We start from the raw sequence: 11,092 nt of genomic DNA, 5'->3' as shown, positions 1-11,092 counted from the left end.
GCGCGCGGGCCCGGCGCTGCCGGAGGGCGCCCCCTGGCGGCCGGCGGCCGGGTCTCTCCTCTCGGGTGTCGCTGCCGGCCTGTCCGTCCGTCCGTCCGTCCGTCCGCGGGGAGAGCCGGCCTTTAAAGCGTTAATTTACAGGGTGGCCAGAAGCATCGAGGGGTAACCTCGGTCCTTGTGTTTCCCCAGGGATCGACAAGGAGAACGTGGAGCTCTCGCCCACCGCCGGACACTCCAACAGCGGGAGGATGCGCCACGGCTCCGCCAGCCAAGTGCAAAAGCAGCGAAGCGCTGGCAGTTTCAAACGTCACAGCATCAAAAAGATTGTGTGATTATTTCTTAATTTTTTTAATTTTTTTTTTTTTTAATTTTGGAAACTGACTGACACATGCGGGCCCCGCGCAAAGGGCCCTCCGCTGGTTGTGATGCTGCACTTAATTTTGAAAGTTCCCATCCCGTCAGCCGTGTTGCCAGATGATCAACTCTTGAAACATTGCCTGAATTTTAATGCCTTCATTTCTTTCCTTCTGTTTTTGATTTAAGCCAGTGTTTCAGAACCGCTCATAGAGATCCTGACGGACTTTGCAGCCGGAGGAGGTGTGGAGTTCTTTAACACTGCAGAACCGTATCTTGTCCAAATACGAAAGCCATTTCCCATAGACAGCTCTACCTTGCTTCTGTTACCTGCCTTGTTTGTTTCTTCTCTAAAGGAAAGTGTTAATCCTTAATCCTGTTTGCACACTTTTCAAGGTAGTGGCTTCATGAGCCGGGGGCAGTTACTATAATCCTGGTTTTAATTCAAACCTGTAAGATTTTTAGCTGTGGACTTTTTTTTACCATACTTAAAAGAAACTTAGGATAGCCGCAGTACAATGAGCTTAACCAGAAGTGGTTGATTAGGTTAAATTTCTAGTAATTAGCAATAAATTTGAGAGGACAGGGAGGCTGCACGAGCCTCTTTCATTCCCCAGACTGTAGCTTCACATACTTGGACTGTATATGGACCAGACTGGACAAACTGGCTTTTTTCCAAAGCAGACTTTTTTTTTTCTTTTTCTTTTTTCTGTACTTTAACTGCACTAAAAAAGGTTGAATAGTGGAAAGAAAATCATCGAGAACTGACTCTTACGCTGTCATTGTAGCAGTGTTGAAAATTTATTGCTTCTTTCTTCCATTTAGCATTTGCTTTAGTTCTGCCCTTCCCAACAACACGCACCTTCGAGAAATTCCTGGCAGAATAACCAGTGGGGTATGGAGGGGAAAATTTAATGAATTAACTTCCAGCTCTGGGAGATTGTGTTTGGCGAAGCTGCTTTTGTGCTGCCCAAGCAGTGATATAAAAACAGCAATGTTTGCTTAAGGTACATGAATTTAAAAATAACTGACACTGTGTCAAATCCAGGTTACGTTTGAATGTTTGCAGTGCAATTCCTGGTATCAGTACAGACGTCTGCAGTCAAACCTGTCTTGCAGAACTTTCAAGGGGTTTTAGTTGGTGAGGGTTCGTACTTGGGGGTTACACAAAACTGAAACTGCTGTCACTGTGAAAGACTTGTCAGCTACAGTCGTGTATCAGCGATGGACGACTGTGATAACATGCTGCTATGTTGATGACGTGTACAGGTGCAGCGCTGGGTGCTGCAGACGCTGCCTGCACGGACTGAAAACGTGCAGAGCGTTTGATCTCGGAGGCGAGCAGAAATTCTGACAGAAGGGCCTGTCACCTGGGTGCTCACTGGAGGGCTACGTATATCTCCTGCTGAAGAACAGTTAAACTTCCCAGTTTCAGATCCTGTTGTGTGTTAGAAATTAACAATCTACAAGTGGCTTTAAAGGACAAAAAAGCATATCCACTATATAAAGTAAAATCCTCTAGTGCAATCTTGTTAGTGGCTTTCAGTAAATCAAACTCCACAGCTAAATTATTAGAGAATGGTACAATTAAGTGTTCAGATTTTATCGATATAGCACATAATTCACATGTATCCACACAGTAACAATGTAACATTTATGTAAATAAAAATACCTTTATTGTATTGATTCATAAAATAACAATTTAATTTTTTTAATTTGTTTACAGTCCTGGAAAAACTATGAACACAAACTTAATATGCAAATAGTTTGCTAAAACAAGAGGAAAACTTAGAATTAGCAGTCTTGAAATAGACGCGTTGGAAAATACGAAGACTCGTGCAATTAACCAAATTTTTTTATTCTTGGTGGCGTAGGAGCTGCAGTAGAAATGTGGTTGCTGAACTGATACAGGACTATGAAAGGGATCGTGAGGCTAGAACTGAATGTGGGAATGGAGCAGTGACTCGTGCCACATCCTAAGCTGCTATGCATGTAAAACTTCGGGAGTCACTGATTAAAACCCGTTCTCATCTCATGCATCAGATTGCCGAGAGCCACCTTCAGCGTCACTGCCAGTTTGCACTTGGTTGTACTGAATCAAGCTAATTCCAGCCCTTTCCGTTTTGCTGAAGACAATGAATTGTAGAAGCCTGAAGATTTGTGGGTAGGAGGGAAAAAGAATCTCTTGTAAAGGTAATTTGCTGTCAGTTGTTTCTCCTATGAGCAGATTTTCTTTAAACAGAAATAGTAATTCCAGATGAACTACCAAATCCGTTTTGTTTGGACTGGGTGCGTTTGAGAGCAACTCTGTCAACATTTTGCATTGCCTATAGAAAAAAAGCATCCCTAAATTAGAATTAATGCAGTCTTTGAAATACATATGATGTGGAATCAAAATGGACAGTGACTAAAATTACCTTTCATGTGAGAACTAGAATTACTCTGGGCTCTCAGTCCCAGCTGAAGAAAACTGATATCTTCATAAAGTCAGTCAACAAAATTTAATTTATTCTGTTTCCTGGAAGGAGGGGGAGTCATTTAATGTTTTCACTGCATGGTTCAGTGAGAGGACCTGAACTTTCTTAGAGCAGGGGTGTCAAACATGTTAGGTAATGGGGGCTGAATTTGGGTGTAATTACGGTCGATGGCCAAGGTTTAATTCAGGATCACAGGTGCCCCGATACACAGGAACGTTCTCTCCCAGTACCAGCAGTTGGGAAGCTTGCGCTTAGATCAAGGGGGAAAACACGGCCTTTCTTGAAGGATTAAACTTCTATTAGTAATTAGTTAGTTGTTCAGTGCCTTACTGTCACATTCATCACTTTGCCTGCACCCTCTAACAGCAGTGGCTGTTGTTTTGCCTTGTTGTGTTCTTTCTTGCACCCTCCCTTATTTGTTCTCGTTCCCTGTTTTGAATATTCTCCATCCTGCTCCGTTTCGTTCCCGTGAGCACCGCTCTCGGTTCCCAGTCCAGCCTGCTTCCGTTCTCTCCTCATCCCATTACTCCATTTACGCTCCTAGTGATCAGCAGGTGGTTGCTGGTGACAATGTGGGCTTGAAACCTGATCTAACAAGTGGGAGACCGCTCTAAGAGAGTTCCCACCTTCAAGTCGCTGTTTCAGGCAGCCTGCAGACCACTGGGCAGTCACTGCTGCGTCGGCTGCTCGAGTCGCTTCTTGAAGGCTGGTTCTGCAGCTGTGGAGTCTGTGTACTTTGAAATGAAAACTTAGATTCAGAAAAATCTGATCTTAACACGTGGACCATGTAATGACATCATGGGGATTGTATGTTTGACACCCCTGTTTTAGAACACATTACCCATTTCGCACTAACTACAGTTAAGTACTGTAAAGATGATTAACATTTTGTTTGTGTTTGTATTTTCCCTGACTTAAAGATAACTCAGTAGTATTTGAATAGTGCATAACCTACCTGTTAATTATGCCAATGTTTCTGCTTTAATGTGCATGAGGTTTCCAAGAACAGGAAACGTTTCAAATAAGTATTGTGGACTGAGCACCTGGGAGCGTTCCAGTGCTCTATTCCTAACTGGGTTGTAGGTTTTAGGGCTTTTTCGGTTTCATTCTAAGGTTAATTTTTTTCAAATGTAATGAAGCACGTCTTATTGTTATGCAACAAACTTACCACAGAAAGTCACTTTTAGTGTTGGTCCCACAATTTTTTTTTAATGCAGTATATTCACCTGTAAATAGTTTTTGTGTAAAATTTGACAGAAAAGTATATTTACTACACTGTAAATACATGTGACAATATATTGTATTATTTTGCTTTTTTTGTAAAGCAGTTAGTTGCTGTATATGTATAACATACAAATTTGATTATTCTAGTGTTAGTAACTGTTAACTACTACTACTACTCCTTCCTGCTGTTGCGTTACGTCATTTAAAAAAAAAAATGCTGTGTACTATAAACTTACACTGTGTATGATATCTTACTATTTCCATTTGGGCCTCAACTTTGAAAATGTTTCCTTGATCCACAATCCTGTTCATACTGTAAGCAAGTGTGCGACAGCTGGCAAGAGCCCTGCTGATTCAAATGCAGTTGGTAACTTGTAGGTAAAAATGGTAGAAACCTGGTTTCAGATAATTGTTGTTCACCCCATTTTCCCCCCATGTTTTTTCTTCCCCCCCCCCCCTTTTTTTTTTTTGAAGTAAAATGTAAATTCAAACTGCCTCAAGTTGTTCGAAGGTCATTCCCTTGTGCTGCGGGACGCAGTTGGTGTATTCTGAAATCCTTTTTCTTTTTCTTGTGACGGTGAGATTTGGATGGGTTCTTTGGGTCTGAACTGAGGGCCTCATTGCAGCAGGCGCTGGATGCAGCCCTAGTCCCAGACCTGAAAACCCACTTTTTCTGGGAAAAATAAGAATCAAGTTGAAACCCAGTGTCTCGGATTTGTCTTTCCAGAATGGTGCTTCTCTGTGTGTGTGATCTTGCACAGTTCTAAATACTGGCAAAACTGATTGCCCGTGGATAACTGAGGACAGAATTTGGACAGAATAAAGCCCATTGTCATGAATTTCATGTCACTTCAAGATTATCATAATTGAATAATAAATCAGAATATTTCTTTTTAAAATGTAAATTTAATATTTTAATAAAACAGCTGCTTGGTCTTTAAAGAACATTTCAGTATAATCTGTCTATTTGAGCTTTTCTAGCTTAGAAGCTTGAAGTTTCAACTGTCAGGCAACTTTTATGACAAATGATTAATCAAATCTATTTTTCTTTTAGGGGAATATATTACTTTCCTATTAAAAATGTATAAGTACTTATATTCTGGCTTTGTGAATCGTAAAAGGATGTAAAAACACATTAAAGTGTGACTGCATTGACTTCTTCTGAGACATCTTATTGTTCCTGCATACTAAACATACCATGCGGCCTGCTCAGTTGAAAACAGGCAGGCAGCGGTGCGGGCACAGGGACCTGGTGCTCCTGTTGCCAGCAGGGCTTGCATGAATGGAAGAGCCGCAGCTTCTGAACTGTTAAATTGCAGGAGCACATTTTCTTTACCTTAGAGGAAATGTTCATTAATCCTAAATCAGAAGTAGCAGCACTGACTGTAGAGTGGGGAGCCATACAGGAGATGTTTCCTGAACAACACATACTAGATCACTGCTGCTAAAAACATTTTTGAAGTTCCTCTTCTGGACAGCTGAGCTTCCCTGCTACTTGAGATCACAAAATACACTGTAGCCACAGCGAGGGAATGAAAGGAGAAAGAATTTTATTTTAGTTGCGTCTTTATGCACTTGGAAAAGCTATATTTAGGGGAAAAATTGCACACTTGGAGCAAGCAGTTCTGTCTTAGGAAATAGCTTCAAAATCCCTGCCCAGCTGATGCTGGTGCTCCTAAAATATTTTACAAAGGAAAAAAATAAGCAAAGTAAAAATCCAGAACTTTCTTGTTGCAGGGATATAAATTCTGTTCTAGAGTTAAGTAGGGCAAAACCATACAAGGAGGGAGAGAAAGGAAGTTGTTATTCACGGGCCGTGAGACTGACCCATAATGTGAGTGGCTAATTCCTAAATATTAAGCTGTCTCTCTCACTGGCATAAATATTTCTAAATACCTCTGACTTGGAATAACAACTCTTCACAATACTCATATTTTAGATATCCCAGAAGTTTCATACTAAAACTTGCGATTTAAATCTTGTGATGAATTCGATACCTCCGAATGTCAGCATCACTGCTAGGATTAGCTTCATCTCAGGCTGTGAGCAGCTGGCTTAAGAAAATGCATCGGGTGCTAAGGGAAATGGCTGAGCTGTCTGCTGCTGCGAGGCTGGGGAGAGAGAAGCGTGCCCTCTTCTTTGCTGCAGCTGGCAGACCCCAGAATGGTGTGGAGCCATCTGTGAGGGTGAGTGACCACAAGCTGGCATGGGTTAACTGCTGCTACAGCAACACAGACACCCACGTGCACGAGATGGGGTGAAATCTGGTCCCTCGTGTCCTACCATAGGATTGAATTCTACTGCAAGTTGGTCACTTCAGCCATTGTCAAATGCTTTTTATTTTTCTACCCTCTCCTTAGGCCCATCTGTCCAGGAAGGGTGGACAGAGAACACATGACCCCTAAATAGATGTAATGCAATTAGTCACTCAGTGTCACAGAACTAAAAACTAAAGCCAACCTCTTGTAGCGATGGAGAATGCTACTGACCGTTCCATGTCAAAGCAACGATGGTCCTTTCCCACTACCAACGTTCATGATTTATAGCTCTGAATCCTTTCTGTCTTGGAACATTGTTTTTTTCAGCTGAGTGCTGCTACATTCAACAAGCTCTCAAATGAAAATAAATCCCAGGGTTGTGTGGGTGGAGAGTGTAGAATAACATCTCCTGTGATGTGACTTGTTAAAACAAGTATGGGTTTGTTCTTCAAAGCAGTAATGAAAAAAAGTCTGATGACTGCATCTTTAGGGCTATTCAAACGATAGTGCTATAAATAGTGATGAGCAACTAACTACATGTTCAAGAAAATCCCACTGAACTATTAAATTGTATTTTACTTTTTTTTTCCAGAAGAGGTGGATCAGGGACAGGCCTCACTGTGAGCAAGTTTTCCAGGCTCTAGCTTATCAACTCTGCTTCCTGAGGCTACTTACATTTACAATGTAAGATGCCAGGCAGTTTGGGCAGTGGGTGCCTCTGCCTCACCTCTTCTGGGCTCCATTCCCTTTGCCCTTATTTGCTTTCTATGAAGTTCCTCCGCTTGCTGGCTGTGCTCCCCAGCTCCTTGCAATATCAGCCATGGGGTTTTTTCCTCCCTTCTTGGTGATTCCCTTTCTGTTTACTAACTGCCCCCTACCCCTCCTGGAGCTCAGTGTGAGACCGCTGTGTTCATTTCCGAATGGCTTGGAGTACATTCAGTGCAGCATCAGGCAAGTAGAAGAGGAGGCTTTCGGCTCCCCTCGCAGTGGTAGCACATGCAAAGAGGGTGCAACGAAAAGTTCTGTGTAGCGTGAGAGAGACCCACCCAACCGTCTACAAACAGGCGTGACTGAACGTGGGCCAGAGACAGCACAAAAACAGTGGCTCTGAGCCAAAGAAGAGGCTGATTCAGAGCGATGCAAAACATACAAAGGCTTAAAGGCCCCACCGTACAAACACAAGTGAGGCCGCTGGGGTGGTTGAGGCAGCACAACAAAACGAGGGAAGGAATCTCCGCATTTGCCCAAAACACTTAGCATCTAGGTCTCCGTTCAGTAGGGATCAAAGAGCAAAGGCTGCCTCTGTGCTTCTGAGTCCTGCTGTATGTTAAATTACTCCGCGAAGAGATGCTCATGGAAAGGGGAGAGGAGGCCATCGCCAGCTCTGCGTACTCTGTCCTTCCGAAGGCTGCACTGGATCTTGTTCTCCAGGGCGGACTCTCCTCTGCTCTCCCTCCAGCCGGGCCCACTGGAAGAGAGCAGTTACAGACAGATGAAACCAGGCTCGTGCTGAGCACAAGGAACCTGCTGTAGCACTCTGAGGACTGGATCAAATACCTTGCAAAGCAACTCAGCAAGTACAAGTTCTGTTGGCCTTAATTTTCCAGTTCTGTTTGAGATGTTAATGGGTAGACCTGTAATTTACAACAAAGAAGAATAAATGGGCCTCGAGGATGCTTACATACCTTACCTGTTCTTTTCTCATTTCAGTAATCCTTTTACTTTGTATGGTGCCCATTTTTCTTGCCGGGAACATTTGTTTGCTTTTTTAAATCATCATGAAAATTGAACTAGCAGTCTAGAAGGCTGTTTCCCACTCATGAAAAGTTCAGAGATGTGAACTGCTTCTGTAAGAAGAACGTGACTCGTCAGACACGGAAGCAGTTAATTGTTCTGTTAGCAGTGTTTATTTGACATCAGTATAATTTTATTGTTACTCAATGGAATATATTTTTCTTTTCACTCTAGCAAAGCTTATGGACTTTGACTGCTGTAAGAGCTCCGCTATGCGCTGCACACAGAGCAAGATACCGGTTTTGTCCCAAGAGCTTAAAATGTTCTTGGTCACCATGTGTGTCTGACGCAGGCTGTCCTTGTGACCTTGGACAAATCCTTAACATCTTGCGATCAGGCATCCTAAACGCCTGAATTGCCCAACTCTAACAGTCAAAGATGGCCGTCAGTTGGCGGAATTCCTAACAGACAAACTTCTGAGATCGTCCAATTAAAGACATTAAAAGGGCAAAGTCCAATACATTGTTGTATTTTTTCCACTTCATGCATGGTGCAATTGGTAGTCTTTAAGCAGACATTTACTATTAATTTCTGACTGTTCTAAACAAAAAGATGGAGGCAACTCAGGAACTTTTCATGGAAAAATACTTACACAAATTAGCAATCCAGGAAGGACAATCCTGCTCAAACACGATTCTGTGATTTTTCTAAGTTACTCATTTATGCTTTCTAATGTACTAACTGCTTGCTGCATACATGTGTAAATAAACAACTGAGCAAGTTTAACTCCAGCCAGCCTGGTTAGTTAGGCCAATAAAACTACCCTGGTGTCCCGCTCTTGAGGTGTTTACAACAGAAGATTTCCTGCACCACTACATAGCGTAGAGCATGCTGGTTACAGCCAGGCAAGCTCATAGGAACAGAAAAGTCTCTGCAGAATGAAAGACTTGGTTACTGGAAAAAGGAAGGAGTCTAATTTTGGAGTAATCTATTACACCTAGATGAAAAGGAAGATCAGGCTTTCACAGCTGTAAGGAGACTGATGCTTTCCTACACTGCTGCAGCTCCCACTGGTTGCCACCAGGAATTACTCTTGTTTATGGTCTCACTTCTCCTTGCTCTGCTGTTCCCCGATACCTTTTCTTGCCCCAAAGCACACTTGCATCAGCCATCTGTCCCTGGCCTATTTCTTCCCTCTGACTTTGCCCCTGAGTTTCCAAAAGATAAAAAAAAGCAGCCTAAGTTGTTCCACTGGGAAATCCAGAGCCATCTCTGTTACCACAAAGACAGGTCCAGTGACAAACCAAGAACAGTTTCCTCTTCGTTGCACACAACACAGAACCAAATTCTGAGAAAGTGCAGGTACAGCAGTGTCCCACAGGCCACCCCAGTGCCCTCTGATTTGCAGCAGAAGCCAATGCAGTGCCAGGCTGCACAGGAAGAAGCAGCACCCAGAAAAAGCTGCGTCCGGTGACTCCATGCCTTTCTGTGCAACTGAATTATTTGGACAGAATATACACCACTCCCAAACGGCTCTTCCCACACAGACCCAGCGTGGAGGCCAAACTCCTCCCTACCTGGGTGTTACAGTGTTATTAACACAGAAATTAACAATGATCCCCCATAAATGTCAGCGCAGAACTTTTCCCAAGGCATGGCTGCTTCTCAGATTGCTCCAGCCACACCCCATATCCTTTTCCTCTTTCATACCAGTCTGCTGTGCAAACTCCCAAGCTCCTTAGAATAACTACAACTATTATTTCCCACAGTCTCCTCCAAGCAACTTGCCCAGAGCTGTCCTGAAAGCTACTATCAAACAAGCCCCTATGCCCCAAAGAGCGCTCCAGCGCCTGCAAACACAAGCCACGCTTCTCTACTGTGTTTCCCCCTGCCAAAGCCTCAGATTCCTTAGGACACAGAAATCATTTACACACCGTATTTTCTTTAGGGATGCAAAAAGCTCTGGAGGGAAGCGTCCCACCTATTTAACAATAAAATGAAAACAAAAGTCTCCATCAATTCCAACTTTGTGCTACTGCAGCTAAGTGGTAACCTTGCCAGAACAAGAGATTTTCATTCCTCATTCTGGTTCAGCCTTGGCAGACAGCATCTCCAATCCTGCACTGCTGTAGCTGCTAGCTAATACGTTTGCTTACTGTCTTAACGTTTCGTCATGAGCTAAGCACTTTCAGCATGTGTCTAAAACTTTGTATAAAGCACAGATTCACCTCTGTTCACTTGTCTGAACAGCACGGTGGAAGCCAGCAGCATCTGGCTGTGCTGGGAGACAACTGAGGGCTTTGGCTCCGGGGCTGAGATGAGCCTGGTGATCCCAGCACAAAACAGGGCTGAGCAGTTGGAGCGGATGAGGGTGCTCAGATGCGCCCTTTAAGGACTACCAGAGGAAAGAGGAGCAAAGAGCCATTCCTAGCCCTTTGAAAAGGTGAATCAGGTACCCGAGGGACCGGCCGAAGCCGAAGCTAACAGCAGCTCCCGCCACTAAGAGAGGAGGCAGCTCGCCACCTCGCAGCAGCCGCGGGGCAAAGCGCCGGGACCAGCCGGGCCGGGCGGCTGCGGGAGGGCGGGGAGCGCTCGCCACGCCGCCGGCCTGGAGGGAAGCCCGGCGGGGCTGCACCACGCCGGCGAGCGGAAAACCCTCTATTAAGCAGCCGCCGGGCTGCTGGGGCAGAGGCCCGGCCAGGCGCCGGGCTGCTTCCCGCCCGGGGATGAGCGACACCACAGGAGCCGGCCCAGCCGGGGCCGACTGGGCCTCGGCGGCACCTCTCCCTCTCCGCTCTCAGCGACGCGGAGCGGGGCTCGCCCTACGCCGAACCCCCGCGAATACCGAGCGCCGGGAGGGAGGGAGGGAGGGAGGGAGCGAGGCGGCGGATCGAACGCCCTCCGCCAAGCCAGGACGACAAGAAGGCAAGCGAACGCCGCCGCCCTCCCTCAGGTAATGGCGGCGGGGAGAGAGGCGCCGTGGTGCGCAGGCGCGGCGCTCTGGGGAGGGCGGGTCTCGCGGGAGGCGGCGCTCTCGCGAGAGGG

The 11,092-nt window shown here is 45.1% G+C and overlaps 1 protein-coding gene and 1 long non-coding RNA gene across 3 annotated transcripts in view; one reads left to right on the top strand and one right to left on the bottom strand.

Moving 5' to 3' along the window:
• Positions 1–366, top strand: part of NF1 (neurofibromin 1) — a 90,401-nt gene extending 90,035 nt beyond the window's left edge. Inside the window, exon 58 of the mRNA XM_010573967.1 lies at positions 190–366. Coding sequence (XP_010572269.1) covers positions 190–332 — 143 coding nt within the window. The 3' untranslated portion in view covers positions 333–366. The remainder of the gene's footprint in view (positions 1–189) is intronic.
• On the bottom strand, positions 367–7,280 carry LOC104835695. 2 transcript variants are annotated; one of them, XR_774774.1, is made up of 3 exons: positions 5,253–7,280; positions 4,551–4,728; positions 367–4,426 (listed from the first exon to the last, which is right to left on the bottom strand). It is a non-coding gene; the product is annotated as an uncharacterized LOC104835695 (long non-coding RNA). The 2 variants fall into 2 exon arrangements; XR_774773.1 differs by having other exon boundaries at positions 4,551–7,280.
• Positions 7,281–11,092: the final 3,812 nt, after the last annotated feature.

Source organism: Haliaeetus leucocephalus, unplaced genomic scaffold (genome assembly GCF_000737465.1).
Source record: "Haliaeetus leucocephalus isolate CR32 unplaced genomic scaffold, Haliaeetus_leucocephalus-4.0 Scaffold395, whole genome shotgun sequence".
Taxonomy (NCBI): domain Eukaryota; kingdom Metazoa; phylum Chordata; class Aves; order Accipitriformes; family Accipitridae; genus Haliaeetus; species Haliaeetus leucocephalus.
This window is presented reverse-complemented; position numbering and strand designations above follow the sequence as displayed.